This window comes from Asparagus officinalis, chromosome 5, assembly GCF_001876935.1.
Source record: "Asparagus officinalis chromosome 5, Aspof.V1, whole genome shotgun sequence".
Taxonomy (NCBI): domain Eukaryota; kingdom Viridiplantae; phylum Streptophyta; class Magnoliopsida; order Asparagales; family Asparagaceae; genus Asparagus; species Asparagus officinalis.
The window spans coordinates 101,986,436-102,007,313 of record NC_033798.1 but is presented as its reverse complement, the minus strand read 5'-3'; the positions used below and the strand labels follow the sequence as shown (position 1 = coordinate 102,007,313).

Genomic DNA, 20,878 nt, shown 5'->3' with positions numbered 1-20,878 from the left:
GTGGGCCCCCCCCTGACACCGAAGTTTTTGCTGGGTATAAATTCAAGTGGTAATGGAGGGGAGCATTCTCATCCCCTCTCCTTTCTTTCTTCCACGTTTTCTACACTATTTTGTATTTTTTTTTTTTGGGAAATTAAAGGGTACAATAATCATTGTTTCTCTTTGCTCCTCCCTCATTCTCTGAAGAAACTTTCTTCTTGGAGTCGGAGATGGGCGAGGATAAGGGGATTACCCTCGAGGAGATCAAGAACGAAACTGTTGATCTTGTATGTTAGCTTTTTCTACTTCCTCTCTTCAGTTATTTCTCATATTTTTCTTCGTTCTTCTTTTTTTTTTTTTCCTTTCTGTTTTAGATATGAAATTAAATGAGCTTAGAATTAAAGTTGAGATTGTGTAAATTTGTAGAGGACTAGTTTAAACATAGATTAAGAAGAAAATATCCAGTTTTCCATCTACTGCCATTCACCGGAAGAATGATTACCCTAATTTAATATTTTTTTAATGCATCATTAATATAATTTAGTAAAGCTACTAAAAATTTAAATATACTAGGTATTTCTCACTTGGAAGGGTTTGTAGCGAGTTATTCTCTTTATTAGTGAAGTTTCCTTCATTATAACCCTAGACTAATGAAATTTAGGATAAAACAGATTTGAATTTAATAGCATTTGGCTTCTGTCTCCCACTTGGAGTCAGTAGTTCGTTGCCTTTAGCTGTCATGGGCCCACATTATGACTATTATCTGCCTAACTTTTTTCTTCTTTTTTATAGCAATAATTCAAAGTTTTGACTATTGTTACACAAAAGTTCTAGTGTTTTCTATTCTTTGCATTTTTGCCTCTATTTCATTAAAGTTCTTTCAATAATTAGTTTGTCCGGATTACCCCAAGAAGTTAAATGGTCTACAATTTAAAGTTGCAAGTAGGGATGGAAATAAACCAAATAATTAACAAATAGTTCCATGATTATTTGGGTAACTATTCGGTCATACTCGATTTGGTGGTTCATTTATCATTAAACAAATATTTTTTTAGTATTCAAGTTTACTAACGAATAAAATTTAATCAGATGTATATTCGATTCGTTTGCTTATCAAATATTTATTTAAAATTCGATCACTTATTATTTATATTCTTGCACATATGAACGTTTCGTTTGTTTATTAAATACTTGAGTTTTATGTACTGATTTTAAGACTTAAATAATTTTAAATCTGTTTTCTAATAAAAATTTTGATATATATATATATATAATATATGAATTTAAATACTATTTGAAAATCAAATTTTCTAGTGGAATAAATATACTTTGATATTCGATAAGTATTCATGAATATATATCAAATACCAACAATTTGAGTTCGAATCCAAAAAATTCCATACTCTAAATATTAGAGTCTGCATTCAAATTCGATAATTTTAAACAATACAAGTACGAACAACTTAGTATTCGATTTGATTCCATTCTTTAGCACCCCTAGTTACAAAGTGAGAAAAGAGCAAAAGGAATATTAAAAAGAAAAAGAACAGAAAAAAGTTTGGGGAAAAACACAATGATCTCTTATGCTAATTAGGGTTTTCATTTACGTTTAATCTTTAGGAGCGAATTCCTGTAGAGGAAGTGTTTGCGCAGCTGAAATGCACGAAGGAAGGTCTCTCTTCAGAGGAGGGAGCCAACAGGCTCCAAATCTTTGGACCCAACAAACTCGAAGAGAAAAAGGTACAATCTTTTTCATATCAAGAAAATACCCATTCTAATTTATGAAGATATGACGATTAGTTTCTTAATTGATGATTAATTTTATAAACAGGAAAGCAAAATCCTAAAGTTTCTAGGGTTTATGTGGAACCCTCTGTCATGGGTCATGGAGATGGCTGCAATCATGGCCATTGCCTTGGCCAATGGTGGAGGCAAGGCTCCAGATTGGCAAGATTTTGTGGGTATTATCGTGCTTCTTGTTGTGAACTCAACCATCTCTTTTATTGAAGAGAATAATGCTGGTAATGCTGCTGCTGCTCTCATGGCCGGGCTTGCTCCCAAAACTAAGGTATAATTGTGTATCTTTTGAGAAACAGATTAAGATGATTTTGGTGATTCATGTGATTTTTTATTATCATTGTTCGCTTATTATACTTTATTTGCATCTCATAAGAAAGACACTTTATTACCCCCCACACACGCAAAAAAAAAAAAAAAAGAAAGACAGTAGCTTCTGGCTCACCGTTATTTGCTCAGGTTATGTTTGGTTGTCTGGATACTAGAGCTCTTGTATTGTGGGGATATTACAGACCTTAAAGGCCTGTTTGGATGGAGGGTAGAGAGGGGGAAGGGAAGGGAAATTTCATTTTAACCTTGTTTGGGAGTTTCATTTTGTAGGGTAGAGAAGGGGAATGGAGGGGAAATTTGGCCCAAATTCTTACACCCCAAATTGGGGTGTAATGGAGGGGAAGGGAAGGAAGGGGAAAAATTCCCCTCCCTTCCCCTCCCTTCCCTTCCCTAAGTAAACTCCCAAACACACCATAACTGTTCAGTATTGCTTCGTCTTTGAAAAATAGGAAAAGGCAGTCAAGATGTTTAATGAATTATTGTAGAGGAGAGGATAGAGGTTATCTACATCTCTATGTAATTGAAAATAAAACAACTTTTTAATTGAAGTGGTTGTTCAATGAATTACTGTCGTTAACACTTCTAACTTGCCATTATCACAAAAATAAATTGATATTGGAGTTCTATAGAATGATGTCTCAGTTTAGTTTTGATAGAATGGCCATTTTGGCTACCTCTCTTAGTTTATGCTAAGACTAATAGAATCCGTTCTGATCCCTAAATCACTGCTCAAAGCTGCCAACTCCCAGATCAGTTATTTCTTAGCAACTGAAGTAGACATAATATCTTCCGTGTCCTTAGATAATAGCAGTATGGTTAAGAAGGAACCGTTCCTTCCTGAAAACAAGTCGATGAAAGAAAATCATTGATGATTTTTCTTTTTAATCTTCTCTTCCATTCACATACTATTTTATTTCTTCTCTAGATTCATCATCATGTCTTAGAATCTTGACCTCCACAACAAGGTAGAAATAGATCCTAATCTTGAAAGGACTTCTTATACCCTTTTGCTTTCCTGATCAAAGGCCATAGCAAACTTCTTATAAGCAATTTAATGCTTGCGCAGACTACATATAGTACAAGGAAACTAGTAAATTGTACCCATGGGTAAATCTAGACCTCGAGTTGCATATATTATTGATTAATTCTTCATGTCATCTTTCGAATTGTCACCACTTTTCTGGCCTAAGAAAAAATTAATATGACGGTTGGTGTATAGAAAAGACACTTTATTGTTTATGTAGTTTAGGCTTGATTTTGTTACCAATGAGGTAACTATCCTACAAGATCTCAATTATAAAAGTGCAATCAAATACTTCCACAGGTACTTTGCGTATTAACTGGCTTACCCATCAAAAATCAAACCAATCCAACTTATGAAGTCTAAATTGTCTAATGATATTCTCATTTCTTTCTCTGACTCTTCTTTATGACTTACTCATGAAGGTGCTTAGAGATGGGCGGTGGAGTGAGGAGGATGCAGCGATCTTAGTTCCTGGAGACATCATCAGTGTAAAGTTGGGAGACATCATCCCTGCTGATGCCCGGCTTCTTGAAGGAGACCCGTTAAAGATTGACCAATCTGCCCTCACTGGGGAGTCCCTTCCTGTGACCAAGAACCCAGGTGATGAGATTTTCTCTGGTTCCACCTGCAAGCAGGGTGAGATCGAGGCAGTTGTTATTGCCACCGGGGTCCACACTTTCTTCGGAAAGGCAGCTCATTTGGTTGATAGCACTAACCAAGTTGGCCACTTCCAGAAAGTTCTCACCGCCATCGGTAATTTCTGCATCTGCTCCATTGCTGTTGGAATTGCTGTGGAAATCATCGTCATGTACCCAATTCAGAAGAGAAAGTATAGGGATGGCATTGACAACCTATTAGTGCTCTTGATTGGTGGTATTCCGATTGCTATGCCCACTGTTCTATCTGTCACAATGGCTATTGGTTCCCACCGATTATCTCAACAAGGAGCAATTACTAAGAGAATGACTGCAATAGAGGAGATGGCTGGAATGGATGTACTATGTAGTGATAAGACAGGAACACTGACCCTTAATAAACTCAGCATTGATAACAATCTTATCGAGGTGTTTGCCAAAAATGTAGAGAAAGATTATGTTATGCTTTTGGCTGCTAGAGCATCAAGGACAGAGAATCAGGACGCTATTGATGCTGCCATGGTCGGAATGCTTGCAGACCCTAAAGAGGTAAAACTTAATAGAAGCCTTCATTTTAATGAAGCTCTTACTTCATTCAGTGAAACAAGAAATAACTTTCTTCCTATCAATTTTCCCAGGCAAGAGCTGGTATCACTGAAGTCCACTTTCTCCCATTCAACCCAGTCGATAAAAGAACTGCTCTAACTTACATTGATGCTGATGGCAAGTGGCACCGTGTAAGTAAAGGTGCTCCAGAACAGGTATGCCATTTAAAATCATTTGTAATTGTTGTTATAGCTGCTGCTTTCTTTTACAACCTTTTGCTAATTCTTGTGAATTTTATATCTTATTTGAAATAGATAATAAACCTTTGCAACTGCAAGGAGGATGTTAGGCATAAGGTTCACAGTGTGATTGATAAATTTGCTGAACGTGGGCTTCGGTCACTGGCTGTTGCAAGACAAGTAAGTCTTCTCATTTTTGAATGTTTCTGAGTTAACGACTCCGTAGTAGAGATGACTCATTTTGTTTATTTCACAGGAAGTTCCTGAGAGGACCAAAGAGAGCCCCGGGGGTCCATGGCAATTGGTTGGGCTTTTGCCTCTATTTGATCCTCCAAGGCATGACAGTGCTGAAACTATCCGCAGGGCTCTCAATCTTGGTGTTAATGTCAAGATGATTACTGGTAACTAGAAAAATTTTATTCTAATTATTTTTTAATATTATAATACCATGGAGTATTCTAGTCAATATGGTCTATACATTTTTTTTTCAGGTGATCAGCTTGCTATTGCCAAGGAGACTGGTAGAAGGCTTGGAATGGGGACAAACATGTATCCGTCCTCTTCCTTGCTTGGACAAAACAAGGATGCGTCGATAGCTGCACTTCCTGTTGATGAATTGATCGAGAAGGCTGATGGGTTTGCAGGAGTTTTTCCAGGTTTGTTTAATGATCATATGTTTGACAGCAAACTACTTAATTTCATTACAGTAATTGAAATATTTGCTTGGATTTTTGTTTAAAACAGAACACAAGTATGAAATCGTGAAGAAGTTGCAAGAGAAGAAGCATATTTGTGGAATGACAGGAGATGGTGTGAATGATGCCCCAGCTTTAAAGAAGGCTGATATTGGCATCGCAGTTGCTGATGCTACTGATGCTGCTAGAGGTGCTTCTGATATTGTTCTCACTGAACCTGGTCTAAGTGTGATTATAAGTGCTGTTCTTACTAGTAGAGCTATTTTCCAGAGAATGAAGAATTACACCGTGAGTCTAATTGCACGTAACCATATCTACCAATTTGTTAAGTTGATGTACTTCATGGCTAACTCATCTTGCTTTTCACTATTTTGCAGATTTATGCCGTCTCAATTACCATCCGTATTGTGGTATGTACTTCAATAAGTCCTAGAAATTATTTTGCAGATTTATGCCGTCTCAATTACCATCCGTATTGTGGTATGTACTTCAATAAGTCCTAGAAAATTTTGCTAACTATACTTCATTACCTGTATGGTGATTTTCATACTTCGAAACTATTGCAGCTAGGATTCATGCTTATTGCACTGATATGGAAATTTGATTTCTCCCCTTTCATGGTTTTGATCATTGTCATCCTTAATGATGGTAAGTTTTTCTAGAAACTTAAATGTCAATACCATTAACCATGTGTCCTCTGGTACACGTTCATTTATTGTCGTGATGTTGAAACTGCTTCTCTTGTGTCTCGTGGTCATTGTTTCAGGTACAATCATGACTATTTCAAAGGATCGAGTGAAGCCATCTCCATTACCCGACAGTTGGAAGCTCAAGGAAATTTTTGCTACAGGTGTAGTCCTTGGCAGTTATTTGGCATTGATGACTGTCATCTTCTTCTGGGCTATGAAGGAGACCGACTTCTTCTCTGTAAGGAATCTTTTTCCTTTATTACTAAACTGTGATATGCTTTCCTAATGATGACTAATTTTCATTTTGTTGCCAATCTTCAGGACAAATTCAGTGTGAGATCATTGAGGCACAGGGAAGACGAAATGATGTCTGCTTTATACCTGCAAGTCAGTATTGTGAGCCAAGCTCTCATATTTGTGACTCGATCTCGCAGCTGGTTCTTTGTTGAGCGCCCTGGGCTTCTCTTGGTCAGTGCCTTCATCGTGGCTCAGCTTGTAAGTCTCCTCTCCCGTGCCTACTAATTTTGGACTAATAGTTCATACACTTCTTGAAACTGCCCTCCACTCGCAGGGTTCAATGTCAATAATAGCTCAATGCCTCAACCTTCCTAGTTCATCTCGCTTTGCTTAAATAAAGAAAGATGTCTGCTTTATACCTGCAAGTCAGTATTGTGAGCCAAGCTCTCATATTTGTGACTCGATCTCGCAGCTGGTTCTTTGTTGAGCGCCCTGGGCTTCTCTTGGTCAGTGCCTTCATCGTGGCTCAGCTTGTAAGTCTCCTCTCCTGTGCCTACTAATTTTGGACTAATAGTTCATACACTTCTTGAAACTGCCCTCCACTCGCAGGGTTCAATGTCAATAATAGCTCAATGCCTCAACCTTCCTAGTTCATCTCGCTTTGCTTAAATAAAGAAAAGAGTTGATTAACAGACTTGCCATTTTCATTATTTTCTTATTAAAAACACAAACCTATCTATTTTCTTATTAAACACTTCCATTAGGACTAGATAACAAGATTTTGTTCTATTTGTAGCGAATTAGACAAGTGGAGTTGTATTTTCTGTTGATGCAGCATTTTATTACTCAAAAATGTTATATGTTAGAGATTTAAATCTTCAAGTGCCTCAATTATTTTTCTCGCAGGTGGCAACTCTCATAGCAGTCTATGCCGACTGGGGCTTTGCAAGAATCAAAGGCATCGGTTGGGGCTGGGCCGGAGTTATCTGGCTTTACAGCATCGTATTCTTTTTCCCCCTAGATTGGTTTAAATTTGCCATCCGATACATTCTTAGCGGAAAGGCTTGGAATAACCTCTTCGAACAGAAGGTTTGCTCTTCAACTTTATCTCCTAACATTTCCTTTGTTTGTTCAATGTTTTATATTAATTTCTATGTACTCTGATTACAGACTGCATTCACTACCAAGAAGGATTATGGAAGAGAAGAAAGGGAAGCCCAATGGGCTACAGCCCAGAGAACTCTTCATGGGCTTCAGCCTGCTGAGACAACCAAGCGCACGGCTGAGAAGAGCAGCTACTATGAGCTCTCAGAGATTGCCGAGCAGGCCAAGAGAAGAGCAGAGATTGCAAGGTGAGTTCGATGATAAGTGATTAAAATCGTAGTGATAATAGACAGCATTCCGAATAGAAACCTCAATATCCGGATTTTTTTTCGTCTTCAGGCTGAGGGAACTGCACACATTGAAGGGCCATGTGGAATCAGTGGTGAAGCTAAAGGGTCTCGACATCGAAACCATTCAGCAACATTACACAGTATAACACGCGAGAAGTAGCTTAATGCATCAAAAAATTAAGAGAAATGGATGACTCCTATGTGTTTTTTATGTAGGATTAAGCGTTCTGAGCGTGCGTTTCAGCAGTTCTTCGTATCTGCTTCTTATCTTTCAAATTTTCCTTTACTGTGTGTTTTTGCCCCTTTTGTATTTTTTAACTTTTTGTTTTATTTAGTTTTATAATTTAGAGAGAGCTGTGAGTACGGCCTCCTTTGTTTTTGCACCGCAGATGTAAAAAGGGGAATAACGCAAAAGTTGTGTTCACTCCAAACTCTTCGTGCTACATGAAGTTAGCTTGTTATTGCCTCCAAATATTTTTATTAGAGCTTAAAACCTCTTGCACTACAGGAAAAGTACGCGTTCAACTCGTTATTGCTCTGCAACGCTAAAACTTGAGTCAATTTCTCTGCAGCAATTAACGTTGTCATGAGACACCCACATGATAGGTGCAAATAATGGACAAATAACTCCATTTCAACTCGGTGGAATCAAAGTCCCAATGAAAAAAAGATTTAAAATTAATACGTAAATGGCTAATCTTCTGTAGCACAAGGATGCATATGTCAATCACTCTTCCTTTAACGAGGGCTGATTAGCACTTAAGTGCGCGCTGTATGTTCTCCAAGTTTGCACTTGTACATCCTCACTTATTTTTGGCAGCACTTACGTACCCTAAAGCTTCTAAGAGTTGCAGTTTTAATACCTTCTATTATGCAAAAGTGATGTTAACCCTTAATGTTTGTTGAATTTAATTTTAGATTTACCATAACTCTATTTTAAATCTAACCCAATTATATTTTAAAATAGAACGACAAAATATTAAGGGCTGAAAAAAAGTATACACCCGTGAGTGCCACGTGGTGGTAAAATTCAAGAGAGATTTCTCAAGTTTGCATTACACGAGATACTAAAGTACAAATTCTAAGGTCCCGTTTGGTTGCATAATAACAAGGCTGAAAGCCTGACAAAAGCCTAACTTTTGTCAGGCTTTAAGCCAAAATCGCCTTTTAAAAGAGGCGATTTTGGCTTAAAGTCTAATAAAAGTCAGGCTTTTGTCGGGCTTTCGGGCTTTTTCTTTTGCAACCAAACGGGGCCTAAAGACTTCAGGGTACACAAGTGCTGCCAAAAACAAGTGATTGGTGCATAAGTGCAAATTAGAGGAACTACAAGGGTATTTAAGTGCTAATTAGCCTAGAGGATGGAGGGAAGCGGAATTCATGACCGCTCCGAACCGTAAACCCCCGTCAAATGTCCCTTCTTCATGTCCTCCCCTCAAACGCCCCCTCCATCTCCCCTCTCCGCCGCCTTCACGCTCTCGAGTCCCTCCTCTCCTCCGCCATCTCCGCCGCCGGCGGCCTCCCCCAAATCAAGCAAACCCACGCCGCCCTCCTCCGCCTCGGCCTCCACGGCAGCAACTTCCTCGTCTCCAAGCTCCTCCGCCGCCTCTCCAACCTCAACGTCCCCTTCTCCTGTTACCATCTGCCCATCTTCTCTCAAGTCCCCTCGCCCAATTCTTTCCTCTGGACCTCCCTCATTCGCGCCTCCCCGAACCCTTTCGATGTCTACTGCTCGATGCGCCGCCTTTGCCCGCATTGCCCTCCTCTCTCCTTCACTCTCACCGCGCTTCTCAAATCGTCGGAATGTTTGAATTCAGGCGTGCAAGTTCACGCGCAGTCGGTATTTGTTGGTGGGTTTGATTCTGATTTGCACGTGCAGAACGCGCTTATCGATTTGTATGTGAGGTGCGGGGAGCTGGGTTTTGCACGCAAGGTGTTTGATGAAATGCCTGAGAGAGATTTATTCTCTGGGACTGCGATGATTGTCGCTTATTCGAACAGCGGTGATATGGGTTCTGCGGAGGGCATCTTTGGGAGGTTGAGGGAGAAGGATGAGGTCGCTTGGACTGCAATGGTGACGTGCTATGTGCAGAATGCGAGGCCCAAGGAGGCACTGGAGACGTTTGAGAGGATGCAGAGAGCTGGGTTTGCTATCGATGAGGTTTCGCTCGTGGGTGCAATCTCAGCAGCGGCTCAGCTAGGTACAGGGAAATGGGCTCATTGGGTTCGAGATGTGGCTGAAAGAGTTGGGATTGTGGAGGATAATGTTGTTGTTGGGTCGGCAATGATTGATATGTACGGAAAGTGTGGATTCATCGATGAGGCATACGCTGTTTTTAATTCTATGAAGGAGCGAAATGTGTATTCTTATAGCGCAATGATTAGTGGCCTCGCAGCTCATGGCCGAGCTGGCGAAGCAATCAATATGTTTCAAGAAATGGTGGGTAAGACTTCAATCGAGCCTAATTGGGTGACATTCATTGGGCTTCTGACGGCATGTAGCCATGCCAGAAAGGTTGAAGAAGGCCGATACTATTTTTCTCTAATGAAGGATGAGTACAATATCACACCCTCTGATGACCATTATGTGTGTGTTGTTGACTTATTGGGCCGAGCTGGGCTCATGGAAGAAGCATTGGATTTTGTGAAAGCGATGCCTATAGAACCCTGTGCTGGAGTTTGGGGGGCATTGCTTGGTGCTTGTCGGATACATAGGAATACTACGATTGCTCAAATTGCTGCTAATCGTCTCTTTGAGCTCGAACCAAACGGGGTTGGAAACTATGTCTTGCTTTCAAATATCTATGCATCTGCAGGGATGTGGAGTGAGGTATCAGACGTTAGGAAACTGATGAGGGAGAGAGGATTGAAAAAGACCCCATCAACGAGCTGGCTGGAGACAAAGGACGGAAGAGCCCATCAATTCTTTGCAGGTGATAATAGGCATCCGCGGTCAAGAGAGATTAAGGATGCACTGGAGGAGATATTGAGGAGGTTGAAGGATGATGGCTACAAGCCTGTGCTGAGCTCTATTGTTTATGACGTTGATGATGACGAGAAGGAGAGGATTCTCAAGGGACATAGCGAGAAGCTGGCAGTGGCGTTTGGGGTTTTGATGACTGAAGTGGGGGAAATGATTCGGATAATGAAGAATTTGAGGATGTGTGAGGATTGCCATGTTGTGATGAGGATGGTGTCCAAGGTGATGAGGAGGGAGATTGTTGTGAGGGATAATATGAGGTTCCACCATTTTCAGAATGGGGAGTGCAGTTGTGGTGGTTTTTGGTGAATTTGACATGGGATTATGTGATAAAGCTCTTTCTTATGATGTTGAATCACACTTTATTTGGATATGTTTCACAATAATTCTACAGCGTAACTTCTGTTCGTTGGGTAAGGTGCCTAATGAGTATGAAGTTAACTGAAAAGCATATACAAGGAAAATGTGAAGATATGGTAGAAAGATCGCAGTTATTATCCCGTGAGGAATTAACATCAAGTTAGATTAAGCAAAGTAATATTCTCTATTCGATCGGGAAGTGATTAAAGAAGTTGGCGATTGTGGAGATATATAGAGACTGACGATGGTTAGAGGTCAGAAATGCCCCTGCTTTACATTCAGCTTGTAGATTAATTCTCTGTAACTGTTTATTTATTTATCTATAACAATATGATAATTTATTGTTCTTATGCTAAGATGAAGAGAGAGGATTGATGACGGATTAAAACCATGGTAGAAATAAATTCAGTGATTTATTTAGAAGACTTGTATTCATGTGGATGGGATTATTTGGTTAAAGCTTGGATAACAACCACAGGATATTCTTATTAGACTTGTACACGAGACAAATTAATTCTCGAAAGAGATTAAGCTCACACACGCTTCGCAATAGTCAAATTCTCAGGCTATGAACTCCTCTAACGATACAAACTCAAACTATAACATTTAAAGTGAACAAATGAATGACTCTACTGCTAGTTCCCATTGTAAACAAACGTCCCATTATTCAAAACATAGAAGTCGGAATTAAAGAAAAAAGAAATAACAAAAGAAATAAGTATTATATCAATGAAAAAAATTACAATGGCTTACATTTACATCCTCAGCAAATTTCCTGTCAGCGAAGAGTTAAAATATAGCAGTCATCTTGTTATTGGTCATTATCCTTCCTCCCGTGAACAACTTGAATCAAGAAAGCAGTGTAGAAGAAGCTAAGCTGATAAAACTTGAATCATCCTCTTCTGAAACCAAATTAATCCACCACTGAGAGAGTCTGGACATCTGGTCTCAGTTAAGGTATTCAGTTCCGACGCACATTATAAGTTTGGATTCAAGTTCTGTCCCGGTTTCTTATATTTTCAAAGCCTCAAAGACTTTTACAAAGAATCGAACTATGTTCTGTTCAAACTCATTGCTTGGAGATGCCAAGGAGGCCTCTGTAAGCTTTCTCTTTCACTGCATTCCTCCCCTCTTTCTAGTCTAGCTCCTGTATTAGACGAAAGAAGCTGCCTTCTTTCACTTGTTGGCTCCGGATGAATCCAATTATTCGGTTTCTTCTTGCTCGAGCTGCATCCAATACTTAAAGATAGATCAATATCGCACTCCTCATCAGCCCACAATTCCTTAGATTGGACACAAGAGATGGCAGCTTTCTCTTCAGTAGGTCCTTTGAGATCGAAGCCCTTATGCTTTATTGAATTGTGCTTGGATTTTAGTTGTGGAGTGGTTTGGTATTGATTGCTGATGTATGAAGAGTGACTTGTTTCTGATGTTGATGAACTGCTCCAGTATTTGTTCTTCGAGTCTGTGACTGCTCTCGGATTAGTGGCAGTTGAATGCAAGAGGGGCTGTGTCCCCCTAGTTCTCATATCAGCCATTAGCATTTTCTGAACTCGATATAGCCGGTGGAGTTCACGAACCTGCATCATTTGTTTATATTATAACAGATTCAAATATAAATATGTGAAGTAAACAATAATTTTATCTCATCCATTTTATTTAATGGAGGAATGTAAATAAGTAATGACTGGAGAGAGCATCACTTTAGGCTGCCAGTGTCTACTGGACAAGAAAGTAATCATGAATTATTTCTCATCACCTTCATCAACCTATTCCTTAGCTGCATTAGGAAAGGAAGTATAATTCCAGGAGATACTCTCAATTCACAATAAAAAATACTCAATATCAATCCAAATTTTCTACTTATCTAAAAATTTGTGAATGTTTTACACTAAGGTGTTGGTACTTAAAAATCTTCAGACCACAAATAATGCATGTACATTCGTAAAAATGTAGTCATCTTAATTCTTCAAGAACATAAATTCTTCTCTCATGCATACCATTTCTTGCTACATACATCTAATTGCACTTTTATGGAGGTAGAAGACATTATTCATGAACATAATACTTGTATATAATGCCATTCTGACTATTGAAAGATGATACTTTTATTAGTAGCAATAATGCTAATAAAGTTAGTAGCACCTGCTGTTTGAAGATCTCTTCTTGCCTCATCATAGTATTCCTCATACGTTCTTTGCTGTTTTGTTCAAGGACTCTTTCCATTGACACTGGAATCTGATCAAAACCAGTTGAGCCAACCAACTTTCGCGATCTATTGTTGAGGTCGAGCTTGGTATCTTGAGATGTGAAAATTAGAGCTCCCACATCATGGTTATTCTTTAGAAAAGTGGTCAAGAGATTACTAGAGGGTTGCAGTTTCAAACCCATGCCTGAAGAGTGAGAAACCATTTGTGTAAGTCATTTGTTTATCTATACTATATATTAAGAAAAGCCTCCTTTTTGGTCATTGTGAGCCACACTTTTGAATTACAAAAATATGTTTGGAAAAACTAATTCTAAATGCTCTTTTAAATGAACAAAAATGCCCTCACACTTAACAAAATTCAAAGGGAATTTCCACACATTTGGGAAAAAATCACAGAAATGTCCTTAAAAAAATCTCAAAGAAAATAGAAAAATACTCAAAATCATATTTATCCATTTCCTTGACTATCTGATTACAACATTTTCCCGACCATTTGTGTCATGCACACATTCACTGGAGTACTAGTTATTGTTTTTTATGATGTGTGCACTGAAGTACTGGTTATTATTATTATAATTGTTGCTGTTTTACTTACAAGTGTAAATACTGGTTAAGCCATTCAACTTCTACATTTCCTACTTGTATTGTTAAGAATCCGTATTACCTATGGGATTTTTCTCAAAATAGTGCATGAAATAATGTGTTAACAAGACATCTGCATCCTCAATTCTATGCGTTTTGCCATTTCTGGATAGATATTATGTGCAAGATATATTATTCAAGAAGAGGGGGGAAAAAGAGTCAATTTAATACAAATGCATTCCGTTCAAATGGCTCCATTTAATAAATATTAAAAATGCGAGTAACTAGAAAATATTAATAACTTTTTCTAACCTATTATTTAGAAGTATATAGGACCTTATGAACCCATCACAATTTCTTTTTAGTAAGTATCAAGGGCAGTTGTACTAGCTTAGCATAAAAGAGAAATAAAAAAAGAGTCAATTTTAAAATTAAATGGCTTTTAGTCAAATGGTAATATTTAGTAAATACCACCAAATATTAGGAACTAGCAGAGAAACTTCTCATGAACTTAGGACTATCGTTCAGAAATACTTGGGATCTGATGCACCCTCAAAATTATTGTTTAGGATTAAACTGGTTCTTCAAGAAAATATCAGAAAGTGTCAGGTAACGTGTACTGACCCATCACCTGATATACCACACGCCACAGTGTTTTCCGGGGGATTAGGATTCAGACAATTTCATGTTACCAACCTGAAAAAATTTGTTAATCTCAACAAGTTGTCATTAGGTGCTTGAGGTCATTTATTATCCACAAATTATTTAGCATATTTTTATGGTAATTGCTTTCTCTGGAAGTCACCAGATTCTTTTAGTGTGAACTTGCTTAATGACATTGTAACAGTATGGAACTATGGAGATTAGCATGGGTCAATCTATGGAATATAACAGTATAAAGTGTTAACATGAATAAATTAATTGACAATACATCACAAACCCTATTCACGACAAATGCAGCTTTTAACGCATACCCCTGCAGAACCAGGTACTCGATATAAAAACAAATGGCCTAAAGATAAATGTGATTTCTTTGATATGATTCAATGTAAAGTATCCTAAAAGTGAAGCAAATAAATACTAATCATTGTGAGGACTATGGAAAATGACGCATAAGAAAATAAAGGGGGGGAAAATATGAAGTTTAACTCGAAATTCATAGTAACATAGTAAGTAAATATCTAGTCTGGTTTCAGTGTTCCAGCGATAATGAACAATATTTTACTCAAAATTTTTACCAAACTTAATAACATAAGGTGACAATCAACCAGCATCAATTTGACCTTATCTGGAGGGATATTAGGAACGGCGAAGACAACCCTGTAGCGCGATGTTGAACAGAAAAATCTATTATGTTAAAGACAATATTCCCCTCAGTTTAAAACGGCCTAATGTCATCAATATGAGAGAATGGTTAGTGTTTACTTGAAAAGAGAACAAAAACAGGAAAAGAAAAAAGAGAGAGAAGGTGACAGATACTCCCCTGCCATCTTCTAAAACTGACTTGACAATACACGTCTTTTAATTACAAATCCCATTGTTATTCTCACCTACAGGTGAAGGCTGGTCTTATAAGTTTTATTGTCGATAACTCAATTTTATACCTTCTGCCTAGAGAACATGCTCATAAGGAATCCCTTTGAAAGAAAAACACAAACATCCATATGTGAGGGAGTTAAGAGATTCGTGTAGATAGAGATAACCCAAAAGGAAGAGAAAAGAAGAGTAAGGAAAGCGATTGAGGTAGTTTCTGGCTCGACATGATTGAGATGCCTTAATTCTTATCGGTAAAGAACAAAGTTGCGAGCGTTACTCCAATACTAATACTATACAAACACTTTGAATGATAGCCAAATAATTGTCAAACTATTATTGTGAAAATGAATGTAGAGTGATTAGGTTGTCCTTTTTGGGATCCAAGAACTGCAATTACCTAGAAGGCTTTGTACCCTGACAGGTGAAAATGGTTGTCTTTAGATCTAAGTATTCTCAAGCTATTAATAAAAGAAGAAAAAAAGCTTGAAAAGCATTATCCATATTATCTTGGCTAGTTTCCCTTCTTATAGCTTCCGGGGGAAGTTGGAATCTATGACATTTATAGAGCTACATAGGACACAAGTATTAAATCGATTTTTAATTGCTTAAGTTTTAACTAAGGAGGGAATTATAGCACATTTGGCACCTCGAGCATCACATTTGAACATGACATTCTCGGGTTCTCGTTCAGAATTTTCTAAGTTACATCGTGTCTAGTTTTTAATAAAGGAGAGCATACACCAGCTCAGGTTAATAAAATTCTCAAGAGAAAGAAAACAATAGGAAAATCATTCATATGGTTCAATACAGAGTTCTTCTTATTTGCCCTAAGGAAACCAAGGGACCCTGAATTTAGCTTGGATTAAATGAAATGTAGGAAGAAAGAAGATGGATCCTGGCTGTTTGATCTGCGAAGAAGTGTATTACCTAGTAATATGGAGATATGTAAGAAAAATAAATTGAAAGTCCTAGTGAATCCAGCATATATTTCGTATACAAACAAAGTTAGATGAAGCAAGTATCTGAATTTGGATCAGAGGAAATTCAGCTAATGCAGATATATGGTTTGCTTCAAGTCATTAATCAAGAAATTTAGCTCTATCCCCTTTTAGAACCAGAATTTCTAGACAACACCTTTTCTAGACCAAGAGATTCTAATGAATTTTAAAACAAGGCACATAAATCTTTTTTAAAACTACCAAAAAGCCCATATAATTCCCAATTGAAGTTCAAATTTCATCCTCACTGACTAATTTCAAACTCATACTCCTTAATAACTCCAAAAATTGTAAACAGGCTCCTTTCCTATAGAAAATAAGAAGATAGATGATAGTTCACCTGCAAGCTCCGGCTCCGCGGCTCATTGAGAATTTTCCTCTCTCCCACCTCTTATCTCATCCATTACTCACAGTAACTCATAAACCAAGAACAAGAATTCCATTCGAAAACCATTCCCGAAAATCGATGAAGAAATCAAATCCCAAAGAAGTTGATAGATTCGGGGAGATTCGATGAAAATCCTACTTGGATATAGGCAACTTCCTGCTGCTTACACAAGAACAAAGGACCAATACCCCCAGCTATTGCTTAGAAAAACAACGAAGCAACCCTCCACCCAAAAAAAAAGGTAAGCTTGGTTGCCAGGCTGTGAAAGGTGGAGAAGCCTAGGATCAAGATGAGATCAGATTTATTCAAAATCCTAAAGTGGTAGTATCAAAACAGGAAGCAGAGGTGAAACTCGTATATCTATACATAAAGAAAAAAGGAAAGGAAAAAAACAAATCTCACTCTTTTACGTAAGCCTAAAGTCTGTGAACAAAATATTCCAGACAACTCAACAGTCACAGGAGGAACATTTAGATACCAAAGATGCTGTCACATTGAATATAAATCCCAAATCTTATTCAATGCTATCCCCTCTGTCCTCATAGAGATCTAAGGCATTATCCAGAGCAAACCCATGTCCTTATTTTGATTCTAAAAGGCAATCATTGAGATTTTGATGGTCAAGCTTGCGTGTGTGAACCTCTCTCTCTCTCTCTCTTAAAATTCATTAATTTTTACTGCATTTTTTCAAATTACAGTTAATATGTCAGGTTTTTAACCGTTACCCACGTGATAGAATTAGAAAACTCTACAGAAAATGGATTGAGATGATGAAATGAATATCAATCATTTTCTTCTAAAAGGTGAGAGAGCAGAACAAGAAGAAAACCTGTGATCTAGGACCAATAAAGAAACAGAGGGACCTGGTTGAGTTGTTCTCATGCGGTGAGCCCACCAAAGAGAACAGGATCACATGCGCAGGGGGTGCTTAATTTAATGGAACCCATATCCTCTTCCCCCACCTCTGTCTTTTGTCTCTTCCTCCTCTCTCTATATCAAAATTTCCACAAATTAATAGGAGGGGAGATTTTGCGCATTCACCCCTTCAGATATTTATGTTTTACCATTTTAACCCTCATTAGAAATTAATTTCAGCTACATCTTACCATTAAAGTTGATTGGTGATGATTAGGTGTTGGTTACTGTTAAGAGTTTTTCCCCCCCTTGAAATCTTCTGAGGGTTAATATGTTTGTCTGAATGGTTTGACCTGAGAGATCTTGTTAATATTTGCCAAGGCCTCTGTGCTATAACGTAGGAGATAAAGAATCCAGTCAATATCCACATGTAATGTGGCAAATTATTAGGAATTTCATTGAGATAATTGAGATCAGATCCAATCTAGAACAAACAATCCAGCAAAAAATGGTCAGATCGACGTTTGTTCTTTTTTCTTTGATCATGCGTTTTTTTCGAGCCTATTGTTATATTTTCTCGTCAATCTTGAAGCAAGATTTGCTGAAGTCTTACGAAGATATTCTTTATTTATTTTTATTTTGTTTCTCATGTTTGGCAAATGGTTAAGAAAGAGGGATTAAGGAGAAGTATTAACGTAGTTAGTCCATTCGATAACTCGAATGACTAAATTATTAATACGTTAAATAAGTTTTATTTTAGCTCATGCGATCATTTTTAGTGTCCGGGAATAACAAGGATTTTGACTATTTTTTTTATAAATAGAGAGGTTAACTCTGAATCCTTCTAAATAGGAGTACTAGCAAATCGCTTATTTTGATGATTTAACTCGTTTTAATCCCTTTAGAGTGGTTAGCTTAACCCTTGTATATTTTTAGGCATTTGGCAAATTATAAAGTGTTAACTCACTTTAATCTTTGTATAAATTTTTGATGTTTGACGGGTTATGAAGGGGTTAAGTCTCCTTAACCTTTCAGTTAACGCATTGTTAATATAGGAAAATGATCAATATGAGCATTGGCATTCTTTTCGGGGTAATTGCGGAGAGACCTCACCTCATGTAGTTTATTATTGCAGATAGATGCATTGTATTATTACCCAATTGCAGATTGCCCCTCAAGTGGTTTTTTTTAACTCTTATCCACAAGAGGTCTATTTGTCAAAAAATAATTATCTCTTTCTCTGCGAGTAAAAGATTTATTAAAAAAAGTTTACTTATAGGGTCTATTGCAATTAACCCTTAATGTTCTTTTCATTTGTAGTCCATAGTGTTTATAGGCTAAAAGCAAATCAAATAGATAGATGGAGGAAGCTGCTTGCAAAGGGTTAAAACTAGGGGTGCTAAACCGTATCCGTATCCGAGGAAATATCTGTAACTGTATCCGTTAGGATACAAATATGGTTACTCAAATCTATAATCGATAGGATATGGTTACGGATATGGTTTTGTAGTGAAATATCTGTATCCGTATCTGAAATATCCGAATACATATTACTTATACTCTTACGATAGTTTCAATTCTTAGATTATGGATTTGTGGCTAATTTTAATGATCAAGATGTCTAATGTTAACTTTTCAGTTATAATGGACATATTAACGAACTCTTTTATATCACATGAACTATGTTTTTCTCAATACTATCTAGTTTTCTCATATCTATTTTGTATCTGCATGCATATCCGCTTATATATCCGCATGTATATCCGTAACGGTATCCGATTTTAACGGATATGATTATAAATTTTCCTTACCGAGGTATATCCGTATCCGTATCCGAGATGGGTAAGCGGATATTGATATGGTAAATTGTTGCGCGCAGCGGAAATTTCGGCAGCACGTCGGCAGCACAACAAGAGTTAGGTCACAATAAGAATTCTTGTTTCTCAAAGGGAACAAGAATCTGAAGCCTAATATCCCATCAAAGTGGGATATTTGCTCTTCCTCTCGTCAGCTCTAGGACTGCGCGTCGTGGGAACGTAAAAAGCTATTACAAATCACACAAATAGCGATACAACCAATTTTTACGTGGTTCGGCAAATTGCCTACGTCCACGGGGCAAGGAGGGGGGAGATCTACTAATAGAGGGAGAGAATACAACTAGGGTTTACAATCACTCACAAACTAAACCCTCAAACAAACTCTCAGATCCCTCACAATATCTCTCAAAAAGGATGCACAAAATAAACCCTAAAAGAAAAGCCTCTTCTTTTCTTTTGCACCTTCTCTGTAGCCGCAACACACCAAGCCGAAAATCAAATCTCCTGCTCTGCTGTGGTTTTCTGTCGCAGCCTCGATTAAACAAACTCCTTGCTTGCCACAAAACCCTAATAACATATCATTTATATAGGCAGGCGTTCCGTGTTGAAAAACGCGGCTCAAACAATCAACTTCGTCAAAAAATCATCGTGGGCCTGGGCCTTCTCGGGTTCATTCACAATTCTCCACCTCGGTGAAGTTTCTTTCAAAACTGAGCCGACACCAAAGTATCCAAATGTCCCACTTGTTGTGACCAGTACGAACTCAATCCATAACAAGTCGAGAACCCGAACGAGAGTCCAAACAATCTCACCCCCATCAAAATCAACTAATCTAAACCGACTACATCTGAAAGACTGCCTACGTATCTTCTTGCCCAAGGAATCAAGCCGAACATAGTTTACCAAATGGTCGTCAACGGCCTCAACAATCACGAATGTGCAACAAGTTTCTACAATGATCAAACTTGTTGTTCGGAACCACCTTAGTGAGCATATCCGCCGGATTATCCTTCGTGTGGACTTTCATAATTTCCACATCGCCATCTTCAAGAACATTCCGAACAAAGTGATAACGAACGTCAATGTGCTTCGTTCTCGCATAAAAAACCTGATTTTTTGCCAAATAGATAGCACTCATGCTATCACAATGAATAGTGACAGACCTCTGCGATATACCAAGTTCCTCCAAAAGTCCTCGAAGCCAAATAGCCTCCTTCACAGCCTCCGTAACTACCATATACTCTGCCTCCGTCGTAGACAAAGCTACCGTCGACTGTAAGGTGCATCTCCAACACACCGGTGCACGGGTCAAAGTAAACACATACCCCGTAGTAGACCGGCGCTTATCCAAATCCCCGGCATAATCCGAATCAACATAACCAATGCACAATTGCTCACCTGTAGTGTCCCGCTCATAAACCAAACCAACATTGAGCGTACCTCGAATGTACCTCAAAATCCATTTCACGGCGTCCCAATGACCCACTCCTGGATCGTGCATGTATCTCGATACCATGCTCACCGCCTGTGACAAATCTGGTCTCGTACATACCATTGCGTACATCAAGCTCCCAACCGCGCTCGCATATGG

At 38.1% G+C, this 20,878-nt stretch overlaps 3 protein-coding genes across 7 annotated transcripts; 2 read left to right on the top strand and 1 right to left on the bottom strand.

Moving 5' to 3' along the window:
- Nucleotides 82-8,037, top strand: LOC109840427 (plasma membrane ATPase-like). 2 transcript variants are annotated; one of them, XM_020409070.1, is made up of 16 exons: nucleotides 82-266; nucleotides 1,600-1,719; nucleotides 1,811-2,047; nucleotides 3,553-4,314; nucleotides 4,404-4,526; nucleotides 4,626-4,730; nucleotides 4,807-4,951; nucleotides 5,042-5,206; nucleotides 5,295-5,533; nucleotides 5,693-5,725; nucleotides 5,812-5,893; nucleotides 6,012-6,172; nucleotides 6,256-6,429; nucleotides 7,078-7,260; nucleotides 7,342-7,523; nucleotides 7,615-8,037. In XM_020409070.1, the coding sequence occupies exons 1-16, from the start codon at nucleotides 210-212 to the stop codon at nucleotides 7,709-7,711; spliced, it is 2,865 nt and encodes a 954-aa protein (XP_020264659.1). In that variant the 5' UTR covers nucleotides 82-209; the 3' UTR covers nucleotides 7,712-8,037. The 2 variants fall into 2 exon arrangements, with proteins under 2 accessions (XP_020264659.1, XP_020264658.1); XM_020409069.1 differs by lacking the exon at nucleotides 5,693-5,725 and adding an exon at nucleotides 5,623-5,655.
- On the top strand, nucleotides 8,854-13,221 carry LOC109840428 (pentatricopeptide repeat-containing protein At5g44230-like). The gene is made up of 2 exons (XM_020409071.1): nucleotides 8,854-11,156; nucleotides 13,117-13,221. Exon 1 carries the CDS (start codon nucleotides 8,974-8,976, stop codon nucleotides 10,849-10,851), a length of 1,878 nt encoding a protein of 625 aa, XP_020264660.1. The 5' UTR covers nucleotides 8,854-8,973; the 3' UTR covers nucleotides 10,852-11,156; nucleotides 13,117-13,221.
- LOC109840429 lies at nucleotides 11,482-17,462 on the bottom strand. Of its 4 annotated transcripts, XM_020409075.1 has the most exons (4): nucleotides 17,018-17,225; nucleotides 16,568-16,893; nucleotides 13,048-13,295; nucleotides 11,482-12,482 (listed from the first exon to the last, which is right to left on the bottom strand). In XM_020409075.1, the coding sequence occupies exons 3-4, from the start codon at nucleotides 13,291-13,293 to the stop codon at nucleotides 11,955-11,957; spliced, it is 774 nt and encodes a 257-aa protein (XP_020264664.1). In that variant the 5' UTR covers nucleotides 13,294-13,295; nucleotides 16,568-16,893; nucleotides 17,018-17,225; the 3' UTR covers nucleotides 11,482-11,954. The 4 variants fall into 4 exon arrangements, with proteins under 4 accessions (XP_020264664.1, XP_020264665.1, XP_020264663.1 ...); XM_020409076.1 differs by lacking the exons at nucleotides 16,568-16,893; nucleotides 17,018-17,225 and adding an exon at nucleotides 17,445-17,462; XM_020409074.1 differs by having other exon boundaries at nucleotides 16,568-17,225.

What these genes read in the sequence shown, in the direction of transcription:
- LOC109840429 (XM_020409073.1), bottom strand. Translation starts at nt 13,314, where the DNA reads ATGGTTTCTCACTCTTCAGGCATGGGTTTGAAACTGCAACCCTCTAGT. An exon ending in AAGAGATCTTCAAACAGCAG is followed by an intron (nt 12,483 to 13,047) that starts GTGCTACTAACT and finishes CAAATGATGCAG; the next exon opens with GTTCGTGAACTCCACCGGCT.
- LOC109840428 (XM_020409071.1), top strand. Translation starts at nt 8,974, where the DNA reads ATGTCCCTTCTTCATGTCCTCCCCTCAAACGCCCCCTCCATCTCCCCT.
- LOC109840427 (XM_020409070.1), top strand. Translation starts at nt 210, where the DNA reads ATGGGCGAGGATAAGGGGATTACCCTCGAGGAGATCAAGAACGAAACT. An exon ending in ACAAACTCGAAGAGAAAAAG is followed by an intron (nt 1,720 to 1,810) that starts GTACAATCTTTT and finishes TTTTATAAACAG; the next exon opens with GAAAGCAAAATCCTAAAGTT. An exon ending in AGGAGACCGACTTCTTCTCT is followed by an intron (nt 6,173 to 6,255) that starts GTAAGGAATCTT and finishes GCCAATCTTCAG; the next exon opens with GACAAATTCAGTGTGAGATC.